The sequence below is a fragment of the Mauremys mutica genome, chromosome 3 (assembly GCF_020497125.1).
Source record: "Mauremys mutica isolate MM-2020 ecotype Southern chromosome 3, ASM2049712v1, whole genome shotgun sequence".
Lineage (NCBI taxonomy): Eukaryota > Metazoa > Chordata > Testudines > Geoemydidae > Mauremys > Mauremys mutica.
In genome coordinates, this window is record NC_059074.1 from 93,964,840 (window position 1) to 93,990,857 (window position 26,018).

Here is a 26,018-nt window from a genome sequence, read left to right on the forward strand (position 1 = left end):
AAAGCATCCAGGATGTTGGTGCCACATGCTGTCAGAGATCAGGTGCACTACTTTCCCAATGATTCTGTCTCAGCCGAACCTGCAGACACAGCAAGTAAACAAACCGGCCTGGCCTGCCAGGGTGCTTACGCTGATGGGCTGTGGGCCAAAAGTTGCCGATCCCTGCTCTAAGAGTATGTCTACATGTCACACCAAGCCCAGGTCTGTGGGACCTGTGCTTGTGGATTTGGGGTTTCCAAGTCCATGCTTGAGCATCCACGCTGCATTGTAAACATGGGTTTACAACTCCTGGACCTGGTTCTCATAGCCATGCTAATGCATCCATGCCGCTGTATGCAGAGCTTCTGACTCAGGTGGTCTGTGTCCACACTGCAGAACTGAAGGCCTTAGACCCCGTCACTACAGGATTCAAGCTCTGTCCCCGCCCAGCAGGGTCCTAGGACCCAGGCCCTGAGGGCTTGCTGACTTGCACTCATTTGTGCGCGGCGGCAAGGGGGCTTGGGCTCAGACCTGCCTCAGGGGCTGGGGGCAAAGTAGAGTGTGGACACGCCCCCGGGGCTAACCCCTAGGGTGGCGCAGGAGCAGCCTCCACGTCCGAGCTCCGGGCCTGGCGCACCCGGGACAGCAGCGCTGAGCGCAAGGCGGGGCGGCTCTGCAGGACAGGAAGTGCCACGTGACTGGTCCCAGCGCACCTTCCTCCCCGTGCCGAGGCCGAGCGCACGAGAGGAGCCTGTCCCGGGGCAGCTTCGCGGGCCATGGAGCTGGCGGGCGGGCGCTGCGCGCTCAGCCTCTGGCTGCTGCTGCTGCTGCGCCGCTTGCCGGCCCCGGGCGCCGCCGCCCCAGCGCCGCCAGCAGGGCCCGTAGCCGTGGGTGAGTCGGCGGGGCGCCCCGGGGAGCTAGCGCTGAGCCTCAGCCGCCGAGCTTGTCTCCTCCCCCCCCGCCCCCCAGAGAGGTAGGGCAAGGGGCCGCCCCCGCTGGAAAGGAGGCGGAGGGGCAGGGCTGGGGCCCCGGCTCGGTGCGGTTGTCACCTCCAGCCAGACCCTCCCGACTGGGAGCGACCCCGACACAAAGGAGCTGCCAGTCAATAGCTCCAGCCAGCCGGGCTTGTTCCTGCCCCCCCTCCCCCTTCATCCCCCAGGCTGCTGATTAATTGCAAAGCCCCCGCTGAGAATGAGAGGCAGACAGAGCTCTCCTCCTGGGGGCGGGGGGCTTCCTCCCCCTCCACATCCCGCTTGGGTGGCTCACTGGCAACACCTCACTATAGCCTGGGAAAGCTGTACATCCAGCCCGTGTGACTTGTCCCAGCTGCTCTAAACTGGCTCTGTGGCACTGCCACAGTCCCTCACCTGCGTTCATATGTCCTCAGCCTCCCTCCTCCCTTTGTACCTGGCCGGAAATGTCCAGAAACTTCCCTGCCGGGGAGGTACACACACCCCTTCCTTTTTATTCACTCCCCCCACCCCCCGTTTGCTTTATTTTAACCAAATGTACAATGCCATACTATTTACTTCTCTTCCCAAAGCTGAGGCATTTGTGTGACCCCCCTAGCACTCTCCCAGATAAATCAGTCAGTGCCTGACCTGAGCAGAGCATGCGACAAGTAGGCATGACAGAATTCTATTTTAATTTTTTTAATAATATGTCAGTGTTTATTTTTAAGCATTTTACCCCAATTGTTATTGATCTAAATTTTCACACTTTGGGGAAATTGAGGGGGTGTGTCTGACAATGGAGGATCACACAATTATTTAACGATAGTAGATACTAAGATTCAAAAACTTAAAGCTTTATAACCATCCAAACATAAATTGTGACCATCACATGTCAAAATATACAAAGTAAATACCCTTAAATCAAACTCTAATAACTTCTCAAGTAGCACTTTTCTTTTCCTATCTGTAAATTTTTGACTGATATTGATGAACATAAGAACAGCCATGCTGGGTCAGACCAATGGTCTATCTACCCAATAATCTGTCTTCTGACAGTGGCCAATGAGAGGTGCTTCAGAGGCAGTGAATAGAACAGGTAATCATCAAGTGATCCATCCCTAGTCACCCATTCCAACTTCTTGGCCTTCACAACATCCTCTGGCAAAGAGTTCCACAGGTTATCTATGTGTTGTGTGAAGAAATACTTCCTTAAGTTTGTTTTAAACCTGCTGCCTATTAATTTCATTTGGTGACCCCTAGTTCTTGTGTTATGAGAAGGAGAAATTGCACTTCCTTATTTACTTTCTCCACACCAGTCATGATTTTATAGATCTCTAGCATATCCCCCCTTAGTCATCTCTTTTCCAAGCTGAAAAGTTCCAGTTTTATTAATCTCTCCTCATATGGAAGCTGTTCCATACCCCTAAACATTTTGTTGCCCTTTTCTGTACCTTTTCCAATTCCAATATATCTTTTTTTGAGATGGGACAACCAGATTTGTTTTTTGTTTTTGGGGTTTTTTTTCCGTTGGTTTGTGTGTGTACAATGAAATTGATATTTGCTGACATTTACCAATAAAAGAATCTGATCTTTCCAAAGCTGAGTATAGGTTATGTTGTCTGCATGAGGGTGTGGTTCAGACAATGGCATACAGGCTAGGCCCTGCATTACTTAATAATGCAATATGTCTGAAATTTATTTATTTACTCCATTATAATAAACATTAACTCATGTTTTGTCTTTGGTCAGCAAAGCAAACTCCACATTTTCTATGTGTGATTTTATCTTCCAGTTATATACATGTTTTAAAAGAACTATTGCTCCATACTCAGCTTCCGTGACTCACATGCATCTCAAATGCAAACCTCTGTAAGTTTCCAGAAGACAAATCTTGCAACCATTAGCAGAAATTGCAATATTACAATTTTCAGATGTTCACATCTTCTTTTTAAGTTCCTGAAATAAGTTTCTGGTTAAAGCACACTATGATGAGTCTGACTGGGGTTCTGTTCCCTGCTCTGCCATTGGCTGGCTGTGTGACCTTGGGCAAATCACTTTGCCTCTATGCCACAATTTCCCTTTTGTATAATAGAGATAATAATTTTCTCTTTTATAAAGTGCATTGAAATCTACAGCTTGAAAAGACTATTTATAATCATATCTGAAACCTGAAGGTCAGTATTCCTATAACATGTAACTTTGTAATTCATCTGTTAGTTTAATATACACCTAAAGTCCATTGGGTGCTTGCCTTTGCTTAGTGCTCAGGAACTGCAGTTGAAAACTTACCAGACACCTAGTAGCTAGAGATAGATACAAAATATAAGACTGGTAGAGGCTCCTTGCCCTGGTAAGAAGTCTAGGCTGCTTGTTATCACAGCTGCTGGGGAGAAGGTTGGGGTTTCTGGACCCTGCCTGGAGGCGTCATCTTTCTTATCAACTTTTGGATAGTATATGTCTGGAAAAAATTGAAACTCCCCCCTCCTCTAGCTGCTGGAAGGGAGAAGTGCTTTCTTTATTTCCCCACACCCAGCAGTAAATAAGGAGGGTCTCCATCACTCCACCCCATGTCATCCTCCAATTTGGGGTCATTTACTACTGCCTATGCTCACAGCTTTCCCAAGCAGTAGCAACAGAATGAAATTGATGTGATTCTTGTCAGTTTCAAACCACTCTCACAGGCTAATGGACAGCAGCAGTGGGACTGATCATGGTTTTGTTAAGTTTACTCTACTCCTGCTTAGCAAAACTTTGAGGCACAACAGAAGCACTGGAGCAGTCTGCAGATTTAGGATTACAACACTGCATCTTGTACATTCAGTTCACATTTGCAGGTTGTCTTTGTAATCATGAAGGCAAAAAACTTAGTTTTTAAAATGAAAGCTTAAATTCTGCAGAACTTGATGGCATAGGCCCCACATTCACCAGGGCTAGTTTCCCAATCTCAGTTGATAAATAGATTTGCCAAGCATGGGCAAAAGAGGGTGTCACGGGGTCTCACCCCCACTTTGAGCTTTTGGGTTCAAAGATGGGGACCTGACTTGGTTTCCCTCTAAACTAAAATCCTAGTTTAGATCTAGTAAGCTGCCACCATGTCCTGGTCTTACCCTCACTTGAAACTGGGGGGTTTCAAGTTGAGGACCAGCATGTATTCCCCCACCCTAAAATCCTAGGGTAGGTCTCCTTCGCTGCCACCAGTCAGGTTAAAGTGTCTGACACACTGCCTGTCCCCCAAGCTTCCCCTGGGGAACCCAGATTCAAACCCCTTGAATCTCTACACACAGGGAAGCAGCCCACTTCCCCCCTCTCTCTCTCCTAGCCACTTTGGAGAGATATACACCGAGTCAAATCCTTGACTCAACACAAAGAGGGACTCACTTCCCCCCTCCCCTTCCCTAGTCCTGGAAAGAGATACCTGATTCAAACTGCTTGAATCAAACCCAGGAGGAACTGTCTCTTCCCCCCTCCCCTTCCCCTGAATTTCCACAAGAGAAGGAATTAACCAAGTCCAAAGAAAAGAAAATAATTTATTAAGAGAACAAAAAGAAAATACAGAATCTCTATGAGCCCAAGCTGGACACTCATAGGGGATAACCTTATCAATCTCTGGAGAGAATCCCCCCTCCCCCTTTTCTCAGTAAAAGCAATATCAGCAAACAGGAATAAAGCATTTCCTTTAGCAAACACACAATTGCAAATATAGAAATCAAATCATAAGACTAATTCACCTTTCTAATTAATACTCACTATTAATTAGTAGAAACTACTCCAGGAGAACTTGGAGACATGACTGGTCTCTTTTAGATCCAAAAAGAGAACCTGAGCCAAACAAAAAAAACACAGACAAAAGCTTCCCTCCACAGAGATTTGAAAAAATCTTATCTGTGATTGGTCCTCTGGTCAGGTGGTCATCAGGTACTGCATGTTAACCCTTTACAGGTAAAAGAGACCTTAACCCTTAACTATCTGTTTATGACAGAGGGTGATATTGACTCATATATTAATCTTAATGCAAACTGTAAAGAGAAACTCAGCACCTTGGCAAGAAATACAGTAGTCCATTTTCATTACTGTTTGTTTTCTAAAAACAGGGCAGTTCTGGCATGTATCCGACTTGCATTTAGACCCTACTTACCACATCACTGGTGATCACACCAAAGTTTGTTCTTCTTCCAAAGGGGCTAATGCCTCCAACCCTGGGCCTTTTGGAGATTTTTTCTGTGATTCTCCATATCAACTTATTTTATCAGCCTTTAAGTACATGAATGAGTCTGAACAACAAGTTTCCTTCATGATATGGACAGGGTAAGTAATCGAATCAGTCAATAGCCACTCTGCTAGTGACACACTTTGAATAGTTGGAAGACCATAGTGCACTAGTTTTAAATACTCAAATATTTGTTTCTGTATGCAGCAATAAATTTGAGTTAGATGCTGCTTCTATCTGCTCCGCTTGCATTATCTGAATTACTAACAAGTAGGGCTATCAATCTCAGTTAACTCAAGCGATTAATGCAAAACAAATTAACTAGATGATTAAAAATATTCATGATTAATCGCAGTTTTAATCGCACAGTTAATAATAGAATACCAATTTAAATTTTATTATAAACATTTTTGGTTGTTTTTCTACATTTTCAAATATTGATTTCAATTACAACACAGAATATAAAGTGTACAGTGCTCACTTTATTACAAATATTTGCACTAAAAAGATAAAAGAAGTAGTATTTTTCTATTCACCTCATACAAGAACTGTAGTTCCTCTTTAACATGAAAGTGCAATTTACAAATGTAGAACTTTTTTTTACATAGCTGCACTCAAAAACAAAACAATGTAAAACTTTAGAGCCTACAGGTCCCCTGAGCCTACTTCTTGTTCAGCCAATCACTAAGACAGACACATTTGTTTACATTTACGGGAGATAATGCTGCCCACATCTTATTGACAATGTCACCTGACAGTGAGAAAATGCGTTCACATGATACTGTTGTAGCTGGTGTTGCAAGGTATTTATGTGCCAGATATGCTAAACATTCATAGGCCTCTCGTGCTTTGGCCACCATTCCAAAGGACATGCTTCCATGCTGAATTTAAATTGGTATCTATTATTGTTTAACAGTGTGATTAAAACTGTGATTAATGGCATCTATTTTTTTAAATCAGGTAATTGCAATTATTTTTTTAATCGTTTGACATCCCTACTAACAAGTTGCAAGACAGACTGAATGTTTAAGACCTCTGTAACAGATTTGGAGGTGCTGTGGAATAATTTATTAATATTGTATGTTGACCTGGTTATTGGGATGTTTACTGTATAAATATATTTGTATAGTTTAATATTGGCTGTTGGCGAAAACAAGGGAGCAGGACAGAAAAAGAAATAAAGAACAAATTTTTAACAAGGATGATTAACCGCTGGAACAAACTACAAAGGAAAGTGGTGGATTCTTGATTTCTTGAAGACTCGATGCCTTTCTGTGTTTTAGCCAAACAAGTTATTGGGCTTAATACACTTAATACAGGGATAAATGGGTGAAATGTAATGGCCTGTGTTATACAGGCAGTCAGGCTAGATGATTTAATAGTTCCATCTGACTTTAAACTCTAATAATCTATGAAAAAGAATAACTCAAAAGAAGCCACTTCTCTCCAAACACTTGAGGGTGTTAAGAGACAATAATGCCAGGACAGGAAGAGACCCAGGAGCATAGGTGATCAAAAGAACTGTGGCAGGTTTAAAAAGAAACACACTCTCGAGCATGAGTGGAGTAGTTTGTGGGAACCAGGCTCAGACAAAGGCACCCACTGGGGAGTCTGAAGAAGTTAGGCCTGCCAGGTTAGCATCATGATGGTAAGCCTTTAGGTCAGACACACGTGTATGGACTATTTTAAAATATTTGTTCTCTAAATGCGTTGTTCCCATTGTTAAAATAAACAACACTTTGGTTTGAGAAGGCTGTCTGATCATCCATTGGGTACCTCTAGTCACAGACTCCTGAAGGGGAGACCTGCAGGTACCTGAACCCAGTCAGACCTTCTGGGTAAGCATGGCCGGTGCAGAGTCTGTTGTAGGTCAGGGCTCAGTGTAAGAGTGGGATGATTGTGGAGTTTCACCCTGGTATAGGTAAAGGCCTGAGAAGATGCACACAGAGACCTGAAAAGAGAGAGAAGTGCAGCTGCTCTGTATCTATGGTAACCTATGTGATTTTCATCTGCTACATTTTCTCTATCTGCAATCGTCTCTGTCCTTTATTTTGTGGTGTGGCTGGTTAAAAGAGATGGCCACTTTATAATGCTGCCCTCCTCGTCCCTAACAACTGAAGGACCAGGCAACCTGTGGTTTGACTCTTTGGTTGAACCCCCACATGGTTGTGCACAGTAATGTAATACTCGGAGGCTAGTTATTTTAACTGCATATTGGGTTCATACTTATGCCTTGACTTATGTGGTGAACAGGACTGGGTCAGGACTGGCTACCACTCAGATGGGAGACTTTCAAGAAAAAATCAGGTTTTAAGGAAAATTCAGGAGGAACTTTTCTCCTCTTTGAGTCAATACTGAACTGATAACTCAGTATTGTGCCGGTGGTGGTGCTCTCCTTTTGACGAAAATTAGAACAAGCCTGCCCGCTTTATCATCAACAAAGGCTGCGCCTGTAGTTGAGGCACTGGCCTGAGATGCAGGAGAGCAGGGTTGAAGTCCTGTGTTGACCCAGGCAAGACATTTACTCTGTCTGTGCCTCAGTTCCCCATCTGTAAAATAGGGGTAATGATACTTCCCATTAGCACAGGGATGCTGTGAAGATAAATGCTTGTGAAGCATTTGAACACTGTGGTGATGGGGGCCATGTCAGTAGCTAGACAGGACTATCGTGCTATTTTCCATAAGAACTGTAGGTGATTAGTTTGGCATCCTAGCCAAAATCCCTCATTCTACCTACCTACAATTCCTTCTTCAGTGTAAATTAGTGGATTATTTACTTTTAGTGATGGGTAGTGATACCCGTGTTTGCTGCTTTGTCTTTGTGTTTCAAGGTCTTTTGAGCTAAAAGGTGCTATATAAATACAGGAGTAGGATGCTGACAAGTGTATGTATAAACAGACCAGACTAGATTAACCTATAGCACTTTATTTTCAACAGAATGGGAAGGAAATAAATAAATAAATAAATAAAACCTTAAATGGCTCATGGGGGAAAGGTACAGGGAAGCAATGAAATCCAGATTACATATCAATTTTGAGTGGGTTGGTTTGATAATGAAAAGTATTAATAGTGGTAAGTATTTATCATGGGATTCTCTGTTAAACATAAAAAGAACAGGAGTACTTGTGGCACCTTAGAGACTAACATTTATTTCAGCATAAGCTTTCGTGAGCTACAGCTCACTTCTGTTAAACATGGAACCTATTTATAAAAGGAGCGGACTTAGCGGGGACCCTCTCAGACAATGCACTAGCTTTTTATTTGAGTTCTGTAGCGGTGTTCCAGGCCAGAATTTAGGTGCATTGGCGGAGTTGTTCAGAACAACAAATGAGTAGGTTTTTACAGTGTTGTAGCTACTTTGACACTTATGAAGTCCTTTTCTTTTTAGGGATAGTCCACCTCATGTTCCAGTGGAGGAACTCTCCACAAAGATGGTCATTAATGTTATTGGCAATATGACTTCCACCATTCAAAGTTTCTTTCCAGATCTCCAGGTGTTTCCTGCATTGGGTAATCATGACTACTGGCCACAGGTAAAATGAGTTTTTAGGAATATGAGCAGATGGGCTTCTTTACCAGAATGGCTGTGTATAATTAAAAGCGCTGAAACACTGCAATACAAATGAAATTTGTATATGTGTGTTATACTGGAGGCAGTATCCTGTGATTCTCCAGTTTACACCTAGATCTTCAGAGTGTAAATATTTCCATACTACAGTGATGTGAAGTACAACTTTCTCTGTGTGTAAAGTTACCTGAACTAATGTTGATGTCAGATCTATTGACCTATGGTATTGCAAACTGACTTAGATAAATTGGATGCTTACAAATCATGAAACCACTACCTCATATACACAATTTATATACATTTCATTTTTTATGCTGGGTAAATCATGCGTATGTGTGTAATACTTGAGCTCAGTACTACAGATGGCATCCTTAATGGGATCTGTCAGTATGCCAGTAATATTCAAGGCCTGCTTAAAGCTCATTGGGAGTGTGTCCATTGACTTCACAGGACATTGTATCAGGACCATGTACATTTTTTGTAATTAATTTCCTCTGTTTTCTAATGGTGACATAAAACAAAAACAAATGATAACATAAAATCCCATCATTCCTTCACTGATATAAAAAATTGCATTAGAAGTGCATTGTTTGGGACTGCTACAGAGATTTCCACTGACAAGTTATTGGTCCCATTGTTCATTCCAGTCTGGCACAATGCCTTTCTGACTTCCACATTGTGTTAGCAATGTTGTTCTCGGCATAGATTAAAACATAGAAAATGAACATATCCACTAAACATATTTCTAAGTTAATATAGCAGTTCAAAGGAGTAAGGGCTGAATTCTCCCACCAGATCTCAGGGGAGGAGGTAGATCGTACGTAAGCAGATCAGTTGTGGTAATCTGTTTTTAGATTTTAGCTAGGACTCTCTTAAGATCCTCCCATACTCTAAACATTCCTTCCCCCCTTCCCCCCAGCAGCATTCTGTATGTCCATTAGCCCTTACGGGGGGACGGGTGTGTGTGTGTGTGTCTTTTAATATAATGTATAGTTACACTGTTTCTCCTCTTTGCTTAAATGAAATTTAGTTCAGGTTTTTGTTGTTGTTGTTGTTTTAAAAGGAGTTTCAGCGTTTAGGGAGAATAACTGATACGTAGCAACCTCCTGGGATCTAGAGGAAGATAGCTGCATACAATTTTTCTCATGAACAGTGGCTGATGTAAATTCTCAGTGCAGACATTAGAATGTAGCTATTGAGAACCCTGTATGGTGAATGTTAGTCGTGTTTGTAAAGCATATGCAATGTAACACACTGAAATATAGTAAACTAGGACAGAAAAATATCATGCTCCAAAAACTTGTTTGCTGTTTAAAGGGAAACTGCATCTATTTCTCTCAGCTGTGCACTCTAAAATATGTCAGTATTTATTATATAGCATTTCGTTTTGAAATATAAGGCCTGGTCTACACTAGGAGTTTATGTCGAATTTAGCAGTGTTAATTCGACTTAACCATGCACCCGTCCACACCAGGAAGCTAATTAGTTCGACCTAGAGGGCTCGTTAGTTCGAATTCTGTACTCCTCCCCGACGAGGGGAGTAGCGCTAAATTCGATATGGCTATGTCAAATTAGGCTATGTGTGGACGGAAATCGACCTTAGTAGCTCCGGGAGCTATCCCACAGTGCACCACTCTGTTGACGCTCTGGACAGCAGTCCGAGCTTGGATGTTCTGACCAGCCACACAGAAAATGCCCAGGGAAAATTTGACACGCTCCGGCACCTTGTGGATGTTCTGCAGGACCGCAGGCAGGAGGACAGAGCCCCACTGCACTGTATCTGCAACTGCCCTCCCCCACCACAAAGTCCCAAACCCCCCTCACCCAAAGTAACAAGGACGGGTGACAGGGGCCGTGAAAACTGTCACTGCACCCCTGCAGAGTGCACAAATACAAGAAGGCTCTCATTCCCTAAATGTTGAGAAGTACTTCCCTTCCTGGCTCACCAAAGCCCCAATCCCAGTTTCATCCCCTAACTGTGTAGTTGATTATTAAAAGTAGTTTGCTGTTAATTACTATTTCCGTCAAGTTTTTCTACAGAAGACTGTCTGTGAAGGGCGGGGGAAGGGGGTTGTTAATTGCATAGGACAGTCACCTTTACCAGGGTACAGACACAGGGGCAGGATCAACAGCAGGTCACACACACAGTGGAGTCAGTAGGCACCCTGGTCGGTCTGGGAGGGGTTTTCCATGTTCTGTGTGGGTGGGGGGTACGTGACTTTGTGGCATGGGAGGGCGGTTACAGAACTTATGCAGCGGTCCTTGTCCACAGAGCCACGCAGCAGGGGAATCCTCCCCCGCCACAAGGCCACGTAGCCCCCGCACACAGAGACCCGAAAAGGAGGAATGGCAGGCTCCGTTGAAACAACCAGTCCGGCACTGCAGACCGCTCTAGGAGCAGGAGCCTGTCATTCCTCGAGTGTAGAAGCGGTGTTAACATCACTGCACACCCTACCCACCACAGTCTGCATCCATGTTTCAACCCTTTAACGCGAATTCATTAATAAAGAAAACGTTGTTAATTAACAATGTTCCATTAACTTTATTTTTAAACGTGTGTTGGAAGGGGGGAAACGTGGTGAACGGGGTATGTAACCGCAGAAGAAAGTCAACAGTAACTGAAGCAGGGGCAGGTTCAGCTTCTCTGTAAAGAAACTGAACAGTCACAGGTTACCCTGCTCCCTGAGGAACCTAGCTTTCAAAGCCTCCCGGATGCACAACGCTTCCCGCTGGGCTCTTCTAATTGCACGGCTGTCTGGCTGAGCGTAATCAGCAGCCAGGCGATTTGCCTCAACCTCCCATCCCGCCATAAAGGTCTCCCCTTTGCTCTCACAGAGATTGTGGAGCATACAGCAAGCTGCAATAACAATGGGGATATTGGTTTCGCTGAGATCCAAGCGAGTCAGTAAGCTCCTCCATCTCCCCTTGAGACGTCCGAAAGCATGTTGAATGATGACAGTTACCCAAGACCATCCTCGACACATTTTTCCCCCCAGCATGCATTGTGGGGAAATCCCAGAATTCAAATGGGCAGCGGGGACTGCGGGAACTGTGGGATAGCTTCCCACAGTGCACCGCTTCCAATGTTGACGCTTGCCCCGTTAGTGTGGACTCACAAAGTCGAATTAGTGTCCTTAGTGTGGACACACAAATTCGACTTTGTAAGGTCGATTCCACAAATTCGAATTAAGTTAAATCCAACTAATCTGGTAGTGCAGACATACTCTAAGACTTCATTGATGTGCGGAATTGCCATGTTTTTTCCCTATAGTTTGAATATCATGTGGGAGTCTACAAGGGAGACACTGTACAAAATGTGAGGGTGTTGCAAGTTTGGATGGGCTGTATTTTGTAGGCACTTGCTTACTACGTGCCACAAACTGACATTGATGTGGCACAGCACATATGGCTGCTGTTACATATTTCACATTTGCTTTTGGACTACATGCCCCAATATGCTGAACACCAACTGATTGAGTAAAGCTACTTAATGATCTTTGGTCCTTTTCTTGTTGCAACGTATGTGGAAAATATCAGCGGATTAATATGTAATTGAATTGTCTTTCAGCCTTTGTTGTCATATTGGTCCTCTTGCACAAGCCTACCTGGTAGCTCCAATTAGAACAGGCTCCCTAATTTAGTGTCTAATCCAAATGTACACAGAACATGACCCTGTGTTTGGGAACCAGATCTAAGCCTCCTTGAACCCACAATTCAGCCTCATATCTGGAGCTAGATTTGAGCATATCTGTTGGATGAAAACTAACCATATATTTGACCAGTGCAGTTCTGGAAATTCCTTTTACAGAAACAGAAACATATGTGATGTATGCAGCAAAAAGATATAAACTGATTTTTGATAGCTCTGTGTGCCTGCAAAGACTGAAAGCTGATTTATTCACAGACCTTGAAATAAGAGTGTCAACCTCAAGTGCCTACAAAGTTTAATTTTTACATTTTATTTGAACAAATATGAAAACCACCATAATACTGTTCTCACCTCCCCCCCACACACACGTTTTGTGAATCAGAAAGGTGTCATTTTCATCTTGCATCAAAAAGAAAAACACATTTAGAAACTTGGAAATTTTTTGTGCAACTGAGTTGTTAAGCCCTAATCCCATTACTTTAAATGTTTCTAGCTCTCATTTACTAGTGGTGTTAAATGCCATAGAAAAGAGACGTCATATTCAGCTCTGACTGAAATTCAGGTATTTGGTTCTGATTACTTGAACCTGGACCTCTGACAGCCCGGTGAATGCCCTAACCACTAGGCTATTCAGGGATTGGGGGTGGGGAGGGAGGGATCGTTTTTGACTTTTATGTGAACATTTTTTATCAACATCTTTAACTAGGATTCTTGCACTTTCACCTGAGCCAAGCAATGCTCAAGTGCCTCAGCAAAACCTGATTAGAGAACTCTCACATCAAACTTAGACAGAAGATGAAAAGTTTTTTCTCCTAAAAAAAACTGTTAAAATGTTTAGCTTGGGAGAAAAAGAGGGCTGGGGGAATAGCATTATGATGGTTTTCAGATTTGTTTAAATAAAATGTAAAAAATTAAACTTTGTAGGCTCTTGAGGTAGAGTCTCTTGTCTCAAAGTCTGTGGACAAAGCGTCTTTCAGGCTTTGCATGTAAGTAGGGCCATAAAAATCTTTGTATTGCATGCACCGCATATCTTTCTGTTACTGTGAAAGGAATTTCCAGAGCTGCACTGGTCATCAGTGATATCTTGTAGTCAGAACAGTACCTTAAGCTCCCACTCCTTACCAGGGCTGGCTCTGGCTTTTTTCCCATCCCAAGCAAAAAAAAAAATCGGGGTGGCCAGAACGGCAAAGCAAAAAAAACAAAACAAAACAAAAAACACCTGTGGCGCGTCCGGAGCGCGGGTGCAGGGGGTTTCCCTGCGCCGTAGATGTGCCCCGGCTAGCGGGGGGGAGGGGGAAGTGGTAGGGAGCGGGGGGGGGAAGAGAGAAAAGGGGGGTGGCCAGGGCTTCAGCGGGGCGCTCGACACGCGGCCCCTCCCGTTGCGCCGCCTGCCGGGAGGCCTCAGCGCCGCTCCAGTCGGCGGAGAGGGAAGGACAGGGCTGCCCTGCCGGGCTTGTTACAGACCTGGCACGGCTGGGGCAGACGGAGCGTGCAGCCCGCTCCCAGCAGGGTGCTCCCCTGCTGCCCTAGGATTGGGCGGAATGCTGCCCCATAGAATCTGCCGCCCCAAGCACGAGCTTGCTCGGCTGGTGCCTGGAGCCGACCCTGCTCCTTACCACTCTACAGAAGTAACTGGCTGAGATTCTATGGCCTATGTTTTCCAGGAGATCAGAACAGATGGTCCCTTCTGGCTTTAAAAATCCATGAATTTGTGTGTCAGACTGTGATGAAAGTTCTGTTTTTTGACAGGATCAGCTGCCTGTATCTGCCAGTGAAGTTTACAGCGCAGTAGCAAATTTCTGGAAACCTTGGCTAACTGATGAGGCAATCAGTACCTTCAAGAAAGGTAAAATATAGTAGCTATATTTTGTAAAACTAATGCTGAGAGATCTGACAGTTCTATAGATTTACCCTCTCTATTTCACTAAACTGCAAGAATGAATCAGTGCGATAGAGCATCTGGCCCAGTTTCTCCAGAGGTAAAAGAGTTATTGATTTTGCTATATAGCAATTCCTGTCTACAGTTAATCTTGTAGGGAGACTTTATTCTTGTTCTTGTATAATAATAATTCCCTGCTTTGGGTAGCATTTACAATGTTGTAAGCCTTGTACAAACATAAAAGAGACTCACTCACTGCATGGAAGAGTTCACAATCTAAAATAAGAGCATAACTATCAAGGAAGGGTATGTGAAGCATAGTTACACTTATACTTAAAGAAAAATTGAAGAATAATTGTTTACTTGTTTTGAGAATACTTGCAATTCAAAGAGCAAGTTTCAAAGATCTAGTAACACCTTTATGCAAAGTGAGGAGCTAGCAAATAATCACTGGGATTATACAATTAATTAAAATATTCCGTATCTAATTCAGTTAATCAGATATAGGCTGATAGAATAATGATTTTTTTTTAAAGCAACGGGCTGACAAACTCAATTCAATTTCCAGCCCCCACAAACACTGCGGGTTTGGAAGTTTAATTTGAACTGGAATATTTGGGGGTTGGCATTCTGAATAGGAAAGACTGGGTAAGAAGGACTTGAGAGCAAGAAGGGAAGAGAGAGAGACTAAAGGAATAACACACAGAGGGTGTGTTAATTGAAGAGCTGGTGTTAATTGAAGTCAGTGGAGCTATAGTAGCTGGGGGATCCACTCCACAACATCTACAGTGGAACCTCAGAGTTAGGAGAAACACCTCAGGAATGGAGGTTGTTCATAACTCTGATATGTTCACAACTCCGAACAAAATGTTATGGTTGTTTTTTCAAAAGTTTACAACTGAACATTGACTTACTACAGCTTTGAAACTTTACTATGCAGAAGAAGAATGCTGCTTTCCCTTTATTTTTTTAGTAGCTTATGTTTAACACAGTAGTGTACTGTATTTGGTTTGATTTTGGTTTTTTGGATTCTGCTGCTGCCTGATTGCATATTTCCAGTTCCAAATGAGGTATGTAGTTGACTGGTCAGTTCATAACTCTGGTGTTCGTAACTCTGAGGTTTACTGTATGCTATAGAGGGTTGGCCAGAGTTGTGGGTTAATTTTTTCACGCTACTACATAACATAGGCTTCCTTTAATGAGCCTGAATGGATGGCAAACACATTGTGTTTTCCTTTAATTGGATCTCTGTTTTGGAAGTCAGATGTCCTTAACTACAGGAAAATCAGTGAACTCACACAATGCTAATGTTGAGAACCCACGAAATGGCTAAGATATTCTTGTTGCATTTAGCACCGCTTATGCAATTACCCAATTCATACACACATGCAAATTGACAAATAAAGGGCAAAAAGTAGAAGTGGTCCTAAAAGATGCCCTGTGTCATTTTCCTCACCTCTGAGTGATATTGAATACAGTGAAATCAACTAGATTACTTGAGAAATAAGGGCTGCTCAATACGAGTAAGCATTTCAGAATCTGGTTGATAGAAGTCTTACTATTCTAACTGTCAGTGTAGTCCTTTCATTCTAAACTTGTGTTCCGAAAGCATTCTTCCTCTAAATTATGTTGATCCTGTTTCCACAGGTGGCTTTTATACACAACTCTTTCAATCCAGTGTTAGCCCTCAACCACTCAGGATAATCAGTTTGAACACAAATCTATATTATAGTCCCAACCATGTGACTCTGAATATAACTGACCCGGCCAACCAGTTAGCGTGGTTGGAGAGCACACTAGAAATCTCTCTTCAAAAGAAGGAGAAGGTAGGTGTTACACACAGAATACAATGAATCAACTCAATGTCAGTAGTAGTATCCATCATATCTATTTGTGTAAACTGAAAGAAATCTGGCAAAAGGAAAAGAGAAAGAAGTGAATCAAGTTTCAGGGCTATTTTAGAATTTGCAATTGATTTGATAGGGCAGAGGCTTTAAGAAATGTATATTTGCTACCTGCTACATGCAGTAGTGAGCAATAGGAAAGAAAAAAAAAGAGACCTGACTCTAGTCTTACTTAAACAGGTTTAATATCATAACTCTGACCTCACTCTTGGTCGGTGTTGGTGCAAGTGAGATCAGAATCATGTCTGCATTATAAGGACTATTACAGTACTTTCATAGCCCAGGAAATCCAAAATGGAATTATCCACAAAACTACAAGACTTGATGCAGAGGACATTTCTGCTATTTAAATGGGAAATTGGTTGAAAAGTTGCATCTGTAACATGGTACCAGAGAACATGGGTATGTTTGTACAGGTACTTGCAGTACAAATATTACATTCTTTCCCTTTAGCAGATAATACACATGAAAAGCATATTTCACAAACTCTATCTTGCAACACAAAACATTGTTCAGGTTGCCAAGCATGCAGAAGTGAAGAAATGAAAGTTAAAATTGTGTACACAATTTTGTCTCCTGTGTGGATACATATTGCTACAGTATTTAATCAAACAGTCATATGCCATTTCTCAAACCCTACAATAAAATATCAAACAATTTTGGAACCTAAAACAGTTCAAGAAAAAGGCACAATTTTTTTTTAAAATAATGGAACAAGCGTATATTTTTAACTCTTCTTGTCTCCTAAATTACTGAAATCTTTTTTGCACAGCCTTTCCCCAAATATTCACACTAGTCCAAAGAACAATGCTAAAAATGTCACCCTGGCAAATATTTTTCAAAAAAATTATGAATGTTCAAAAAGAAAGGCATAGAAAGGCATAGAAAGGAAATGTCATGCAGCTTTAGTTTTAGGAGTTGCTACTTCCCTAGTATTGTAATAAATGTATTCACTTATTAGGGTGACCAGATAGCAAATGTGAAAAATCAGGACGGGGGCGGGGGGTAATAGGAACCTATATAAGAAAAAGTCCCAAAAACCAGGACTGTCCCTATAAAATCAGGACATCTGGTCACCCTATCACTTATGCTCATTTTTTATGTAAGGTTACTAAATATTGGTTCATAATTACTTTACACTCTGTTACTAACTACTCATGCTTGCTTATAGAAAAACTAACTTACAATGTTCAGAGTGACAACGTCTTTCAAAGACTGCATTATTATGAGACTCGGTGTTAATCAGTTCTAGGTTAAAGCTGAAAATGTTTGCTTCATATGAGGATGCTAATTGTGTTGTATCTATCTGATCTTTTAGGTATATGTGATAGGACATGTGCCAATAGGATATCTGCCTTTTGCAAGGAACACTACTGCCATAAGAGGATATTACAATGAGAGATTAGTAAAGATTTTTCGCAAGTATAGTGATGTTATTGCTGGACAGTTTTTTGGACACACTCACAGAGATAGCATCATGATCCTTCTGGATGAGAAAGGTAATGATGTTTGTAGAATAAAAGTGTCTTTGCTGCATCCCTTCCTGATTGGCTCCAAGTAAAAGAATATTTTGGTGTATATGGGGGCCAATCAAACTCTGGTGTGAATTATTCTTAAAAAGAAATGGGGATGAAAGTGCTATTTATTTATGTTGATCAAGGTTGTTGAACATTTACTAGAACACTGTATAAATGCTGTTCTCCCCAAACTCCTGTAATGAGAACTGCGCGGAAGAACTACACATTGTATTGTAAGACAGACTGTCCACATTTTCCTTTTCTACTGATATTAGAAGAGACTTTTAAGCGTCACACTTCTAATGAACACCAGTAATTCCTAGACAAGCATCTCTAGTCTTTCCTCTCCTCTCTTTCAGTGACATGGTCAAATTACATTGGCCGGTTCCTATCGTGTGTTATGTATGTCAAAGGGAATGTTCTCAGGCCAAGGAAACGTGTTCTGCTTTTTGTGTTTCCTGCATGATTACTGAACCTCTCTGCTGGGTTCCCTGCTGCTTCAAAGTTAATTAAGATAAATGGCGGGGGTGGAGAAAAGAAATCTCTGCTTGTGCCATCTCCTTGATCAGGTGATTTCCCTTTGGGATAAGCACCCAGCTTTGAAGGTTTTGCTTTGTGCTCTGAAATCACTTATTTTTAAAAGTGAGAGTGGCTACAAAGGATGTTGTTTCTAATAGAAATTGCTGCTTAAATATTTGTGTCTATAGCATAGAACGGTGACTCCAGTGCCTGAGTTTGTTACAGTATCTATAAACTTACCATAATTGACTCCACATTTATAATAGGTTTTATATGAACTTCTAAAGACAATCATAACACCCTTTGATGAATCAGCTCTGCACTCTGAGTTGCTGTCATCTTAACATAGACCAATTTCACATCGACACCCCAATAAGAAGGAATTGCACCAAGTGAGAGAACCACCTTTAGAGAGTTTGTTCTTAACATGTCTATTAAGGCAGGGCTGGCTGCACATTCCCAGGGCTGGCTGCACATTTAATTAACTGACTACACATCCAAACTTCAGCGAGGGGGACAGACCAGCCTTGCTGTTTTGTTGCTGCAGGTTGTGTTGTGCAAGTCACTCTGCTTCCAAATCTGTTTTATTGTCTTGTTCCTCTGACAAAAATAGGCACTTGCATGTCTAATCTTGCTCACTATGACTTTGCTCTTTTCAGAATGTGTTCTCATTTCAGGCATTTGTTTATTGACAAGCTTCGCTGAATTCAAGCTTAATTGGAATTTGCAGCCAAAATCCATGTATTGAGATACAGAGTCCATTTTATTTCCTTCAGAAGAGTCTGCTGGCTTTCCAGCACTGTTCTGCAGCTTTCAGAGCTCCTACTCACTTGTGGCCTTCAGCCTTGTGACTTCTGCACTGTTATGTTGGCTGCATAAAGGAATATCTAACTTTCTTCATAGATATGCTCTAAATACACATACTTGTGTATTCTAGCTACTGAAAGTCCTCAAATATCCTCCCTTTGACTTGCTGTAAAGAGCAGGGTAGACATAACAGGTGCCAGCAGGGATTTCTCTCATAGTCTGGTTAGGTGAGCTTCAGGGCAAATTGTTGTAGGCTCCTGACATTTCTGATAATGCAAAAAACATAAAGGAAGCTGCATGTAAGACGTAAGTTGAAGATAGCTCTGATCTGTTTCCTTTAGTGAGGCTTGTCACAGTTCAGGGCACCTGTACCTGAATTCCCCCTCCGTGATCCAGCAGGGGAACCTGCTCTCAAGCTTCTGGCTCCCTAACTATCAGTCTCTTGGGTGGAGACATGTCCTAAGTTCCCTCTAAGCTTTGCGGCCATGCAGCAGCCTATTAAGCTCCATGCAGGCACTCAGGACTGCGGTGGGGAGAGGCGCCTCTCTCCACCGACCCCAAGCCAGCCCCGGCCTGGACCTGCCACGGCCGGGGGAGAGGCACCCCTCCCCCGGCTCCTGCCCAACTCGCGGAGAGGTGCCTATCCCATGGCCCCAACCCCGGAGCTGCTGTGGCAGGGAGAGGTGCCTTCCCCCCCACTTTCCCCAGCCCAGGTGCTGCTCAGGGAGAGAGAACTAGGGGGAATCCTTTATCGCCGCTGTAGCCCTGAGGCAGCCTGCACCCCAAACCCCTTATCCCTGGCCCCACCCCAGAGCCCACCCCCACAGCCAGAGCCCACTGCCCCCACCCTGAGCCCCTCATCCTCTGCCCTACCCCAGAGCCCGCACTCCCAGCTGGAGTCCTCACCCCCCTGCATCCCAAGCCTCTGCCCCAGCCCTGAGTCTCCTCCCACACTCTGAACCCCTCGGCCCCACCCCCACCACATGAATTTTGTTATGTGCACCAATATGGAGGTGAAGTTTCACACGTCACCTCCATATTGCTGCACACAACAAAATTCATTCTGCACATGCATGCGAAAAATTAGAGGGATCACTGGATGTGTGTCTCTCCTTCCTGACTAGGGTATTTCCAGGCTGCACAGTGCCCTGCCTACACCGAATTCTCCAGCAAATCAGACTGCCTGAGCAGGCCTGCTTTGCCTTCTCCTCAGAGGCTATAGGAAGCATAATTGCCCACAGTTAAGTTATACCCAGCTCTTTCTAAGCAACATTTTTATGCTTAAGGTAAAAACATTACAGAGAAAATACATTAAAACAATAAAAGGAAGGATTGGTGCCTCCCTTGGACTGTTTAAACTCAAGCTGTTTATCCAAAAGTCCTTTTGTTGACTATTGGTTCTCTAGAGTATCCAGTCTGAATCAGTATATGCAAATCTCTCCTGGTGGTGGTAGCTCTCTGGAGGTATTTAACCTGAGTAAATTTGCCTAATCACTCCCCCATTGTTCTCAGTTCCTGGGGGACTGTTGTTCCCATCCCCCATGGAATTGCATACACTCCCTGGCCCACAATGATATATAAACTTAATTCAATAAGGACCTGAAGAATAGCTCTGTGAATCTCAAAAGCTCGTCCCTTTCACTAGCAGAAGTTGGTCCAGTAAAAGAAAAATGACCTCACCTACTTTGTCTCTCTTCAATGAGGTTGTGCAGGAAATTGCCATATCTGTCACCAGGCTAACAGGAGAAATGCACTGGATACATAGGGCATGGCTACATTCTGGATTGTTGGGCCAATATAGCTATTCTAGTGCAAGCCTCCAGTGTAGATGCGCTGCACTGACATAAAGTGGAGTTCATATGGGTGAGACGTACCTAGGTTTGCACCAGCGCAGCATCTCTGTGCTGGGCGGTTGCACTGATATAGCTACCCCTGTGCAAAAATCCCTAAAGTACTTAAGCCAAGCACCCTGGGTCTTGTTGTCTTTGTTCTCAAATGTAAATAATGCATTTCTAAAAGCATTTACCCTAAAGCGAATGATTATTTCCCAATTTTTTTTTCCAGAAAACCCAATAAATTCCTTGTTTGTGGCACCTGCCGTGACTCCAGTGAAAAGTGTGTGGCAGAGAGAGTCCAACAATCCTGGAGTCAGACTGTATCAATACGATCCTCTTCAGTACAGCTTGTTGGTATGTGAAGATGAAAAGCATTGTGTTAGTGTTCAGGATTAAAATAGCTACAGCTCAAGCCTTTTTCATACTGGGTGTCCTGCTGCCAGATTGGTGCTGGGTTCTGTCTCTTCACTGGTAGGCAGAGAGGGGTGGGAGGAGGAAGGGATCTTCTTAATCTTCAAATAGGAACTATGCAGCCTTTCCTGGATCTGAAAGATCCACCTCCCATTTTCCTTCTGCTGCCTAAACCCTAGAACACAGAATAAAAGTCAGAAAAAAAGCTTTTGTTCAGCCATGGAAAAGGCAGGTAGAATCCTGGCGCGTCTCTCTTTAGACACCTGCGAGCTTTGGTAATAGAGAGAATAACTTTGGTGCGCTTAGTCTGGCACTGTATAAAACACTGGAAGAGAACTTCCAGAAGGTTCAGGGGTGAAATCCTTTGCCTTACTGGAGTCAATGGCAAAGCTTATGTGCTTAGCTGCTGCCCATTTCTCACATGACCCTCATTCCTGCAGGTATTCATTTCCCTACATTCTTCCCGTGGCCTCCACTGGCCACCTATCCATATGCCACCAAATGGTGCCTGGGGAAAAGTGAGTTCAGCCCTTACTATGCTTTTCTCCCTATATGTAGCCTAGATCTGGTTTTATCATTCATTTGGCCAGCCACCAGAGATGAGCATAAGGGACTTTGGTTTACCCTCTTTTTTGAGAGAAAGCACCTCTAATAATGTAGCTACCTCATTTGTCTCTCTCTCTTTCTTCCCCCCACCATTACTTCAATTCAAGTGCCAGCTTATGGTGTGAGCCCAGCTCTTGGGGTGGGGCATGACCTTTTATTCAGTTGTGAATAATAAGCAGTGACAGCTTCCTAATCAATATATCATTCTAGAAACTTAATGAAGCAAGCAAGAAAGCCATACAACTGTGCCCCCTCTCCTTTTTTTTAAACCTGTAGGATCTTTGGCAGTTTTACTTGAACCTCACAGATGCCAACATGAAAAATGAATCAAACTGGAAACTAGAATACATCCTGACCAAAGCATATGGTATTGAAGACTTGAAGCCAGAAAATTTATATGAAATGGCAAAGCAATTCACTGTGCCACACAGCAAACTGTTTCAACAATATTACAATAATTTCATTGTGAGTTATGACAAAAGCATTGTCTGTGAAGGGGACTGCAAGACCAGCCAGATATGTGCAATGCAGTATTTGGATCACTCTTTCTATACAGATTGTATCCAACGGGGGTAGTGTGGAGATGAAGTACAATGTGATCAGTACTGATGTTGCTATGTAGCCTGTATTTTAAGGAATTTGTTTCCCTATTCTGCTGAAATGGGAGCCTGCGGCAATCCTCTGTGAATTGCAGGGGGACATTAGATCCCCTAAATCTTTTATTCTTGGTAAATATATTGGTTATAATTTTCCAATTGCTTTGTCTAAAGTTAAACACCTTAATAACAATGGCTTGATTTTTCAGTGATCCTGAGCACCAGTGACAGCCATTACAGTGAATGTGCACTGCAGTTGCTCAGTACCTATGAAAACAAGCCATTTTTATTTAGGTGTGTAAATACGGGTTTAGGTGTCTAAATTTGAATACTTGGGCAATATATACGCTGTTTAGAATATAATCTGTAACGCTGAAAAAAGCAATGTTTGTATAAGTGTAAATCAAGTTATCACACAATCAGTACACACACCTTTGTGATCAGTAAATATTTACTGAAAGTTGAAGGACACAAGACTATCCAGCACTAAGCGTATGTCTACATTTGGAGCTGGGGGTGTGGTTCCCAGCTCAAGGAGATATACTCCTGCTATCTCTAATTGAGCTAGTGTGCTAAAAATAGTGTTGTCGCAGCAGCATGAGTGGCGGGATGGGCTAGCCTCCCTGAATGCATGGCTAGGATGGTACATATTTGGGTCAGCTAGCTTGTCCTGTCACCAGCGCTGCCATGGCTACATGCTGTTTGTAGCACGCTAGCTCAATCAGCGCTAATATGAGTATGTCTCCTCGAGCTGGGAATCATACCCCCAGCGCCAAGTCTAGATGGTACCTTAAGGCTCAGATCCTCAAAGGTGCTTAGGCAATTAACACCCATGGGAGGCACCTAAATGCCTTTGAGGATCTGGACATTGCTTTCTCCGTATAAAGCTGTGTATATTAGTGATAATGTCAGTTTTATACATATTTATATTAACAGATTTTTTGACAACAGAGACACAAATCAATGTTTAAATAAATGGAAGTCACTAATAAGATATGAACACACATTCATTTACATAATATAGGCAAACGCGCACCTATCAGAAGACTTCTGAAACTTTTTCATAGGGTGAACTATATCATAATACAGAGTTTCTCATGGACAACCTTTCCTCTGGTTTGTGATTGCACAGACCACCTATTCCCTTAGTCAGCTGCAGCTACTGTTTACATGAAAAAGTAATATTATCCAAGTATTTTAAATGTCTTTTAATGCAATTCAGCATATGGAAATGAGAAGTCATTTTCTGCTCTCCCTGGAGCGCGGGGCCAGTTTGAGAACTGTGGTTAATATATATATTATTCATGGGTAGCCAAAGCTGTAGCTGTGGTTGCAAAACTATTGCCATTATTAACCCCTTATTTTTCATGAGGTCTTAACTTACAGATAGATTTTGCTGTTGGAGAACATCTTATGTTTTGTCTCAACCCAAAAGTGAAATTTGTTCTGCAGAGTCTGAGGGGAAAATCCCTTCAGCTGTTGGTTATGAAGAAGAAATTTAAAAAATAATAATAATAATAATAAAAAATATTGTTAGCTTTTTCAAATACCTTAGACTTGTCATGGAAGGATCCTCCAATGAGGAATGCTTGCTTTTGCTAAGTTTGCATTCTGAAACAAATCTTTCAGTGTTGTTAACATTTGAGCAGGTCATTGAATATGCACAATAGGAAATCTCATTAAATTTTAAATGGTGCCCATACATGCTCAAATCTAGCAATACGGACTTTGAAAAAAAAAAGGTAAGAGAACTTAATCTGGCTTTCTTCAATTATTCTCTGTAAACAAGGCCTCCATACTATGACAGTCTTCCTTCCTTCCTTTCTATGAATGTTTAGAATGTGCTTGATCATTAGCTCACACATTCTATTAATCTTTCCCATACACTGGCCTTTGCACACCAGAATGCAGCATGACTGACTTCTTAAAAGCAGTGCTGGGATTCCTGTAACTATCACACTGTTATTTGTTCAAACTGTATGTCTTTGCATTAAGATATATATTTACACTTCAAAGTGATGCAGCGGCATTAATACAAAAGAAAAGATGTGTTTTTCATAGAATCATAGAATCTCAGGGTTGGAAGGGACCTCAGGAGGTCATCTAGTCCAACCCCCTGCTCAAAGCAGGACCAAACCCAACTAAATCATCCCAGCCAGGGCTTTGTCAAGCCTGACCTTAAAAACCTCTAAGGAAGGAGATTCCACTACCTCCCTAGGTAACCCATTCCAGTTCTTCACCACCCTACTAGTGAAAAAGTTTTTCCTAATGCAGTATTTGGATTACTCTTTCTATACAGATTGTATCCAACGGGGGTAGTGTGGAGATGAAGTACAATCTGATCAGTGCTGATATATTTTAAAATAAAATAGGAAAATACAAGAATGAAGGTACTTTTATGAAAGCGAACTCACTCACATTATACATTTGTAGTATTTTCCCATTGCTGTTAGGAATAATCTGTCCAAAATAACATTTCTCTGATAATTTGACCACTCGTATTTCACAATTTAAAAAAAAATTGTGTACAAACTTAATTGCTGTATTAACATTTCATTCATATTTTGAGGGTGTGTAAAATATAGAAATACAGGCATTAATACCATGTAAACTTCATCTTTTATGCCAAATAATTTCTACTGTAATATTTCTCTTAAATTATATTTCCTGAAATTGTCCATGTTTTGTCAGCCTAGATGTGGCTCCCCCCACTCCCTTTAAAGTGGAATAAATCATTTAGAATGAATACCAGCAAATGGTCTGATTACATTCTAATGGAAGCAGGGCTGAAAGTAACTTAAAGGACTTACCGGTACGCCGGAGTCCTGAGCGGGATGTGGCCTCAACTGGAAGAAGCGGGGCCTCAACCGGAAGAGGCGGGGCCTTTCAATATTTAAAGGCCCTGGGGCTCCAGCTGTGGCTGGGAGCCCCAGGGCCTTTAAATCACCCCAGAGCTCCCAGCTGCAAAGGCAGCTGGGAGCCCTGGAGCTCAGGGGCGAATTAAAGGGCCCGGGGCTCCGGCTGCCACAGAGCTCTGGGCCCTTTAAATCACCGCAGGAGCCCTGCCGCCACTATGGGGCGGCAGGGCTCAGGCTAGGGCTGGGGTAGCGGCGGCAGGGCTCCGGAGGCAATTTAAAGGGGCGGGAGCTCCGCGGTGGCCGGAGCCCCGGGCCCTTTAATTTACCTGAACCCAGCTGTCAGAGCTCCAGTGGTGATTTAAAGGGCCCAGGGCTCCCTGCGGTCGCCGGAGCCCTGGGCCCTTTAAATCACCGCTGGCGAAGCCGGTCCAGTCTGGCACGGTGTACTGCACCGTACTGGCTTACTTTCACCTCTGAATGGAAATAAAAGAACCGTACACTCCTTACCATCCAATTGATCTGCTACTGGTAATCTCAGTTGTATCAGGATATATAAATAAATAAAATAAAGACAGCTACTTGTCGACTTGTGCACTCTGTGAGTGGGTTTGAGAATCTTGATATTTAGATGGTACCAGATGTAAATTGAGGTTGACGTGGATGTGAATGCTAGCTTAATTGGTAGTTTCTTGAATTTCTAGCAGTTTTGTTGTTTGGCAAATGCACTTGA

At 42.8% G+C, this 26,018-nt stretch overlaps 1 protein-coding gene across 1 annotated transcript; it reads left to right on the forward strand.

Moving 5' to 3' along the window:
* The first annotated feature begins 679 nt into the window (after positions 1–679).
* On the forward strand, positions 680–25,176 carry SMPDL3A (sphingomyelin phosphodiesterase acid like 3A). The gene is made up of 8 exons (XM_045010638.1): positions 680–870; positions 5,024–5,237; positions 8,528–8,672; positions 14,106–14,202; positions 15,883–16,061; positions 17,458–17,638; positions 21,047–21,171; positions 22,111–25,176. Exons 1-8 carry the CDS (start codon positions 756–758, stop codon positions 22,408–22,410), a joined length of 1,356 nt encoding a protein of 451 aa, XP_044866573.1. The 5' UTR covers positions 680–755; the 3' UTR covers positions 22,411–25,176.
* The last annotated feature ends 842 nt before the right edge of the window (positions 25,177–26,018 follow it).

Bases quoted from the DNA above. Each gene is read 5' to 3' on its own strand.
- SMPDL3A (XM_045010638.1), top strand. From the start codon at position 756: ATGGAGCTGGCGGGCGGGCGCTGCGCGCTCAGCCTCTGGCTGCTGCTG. The intron at 5,238-8,527 runs GTAAGTAATCGA...TTTTCTTTTTAG, and splicing joins TCCTTCATGATATGGACAGG to GGATAGTCCACCTCATGTTC. The intron at 8,673-14,105 runs GTAAAATGAGTT...GTTTTTTGACAG, and splicing joins ATCATGACTACTGGCCACAG to GATCAGCTGCCTGTATCTGC.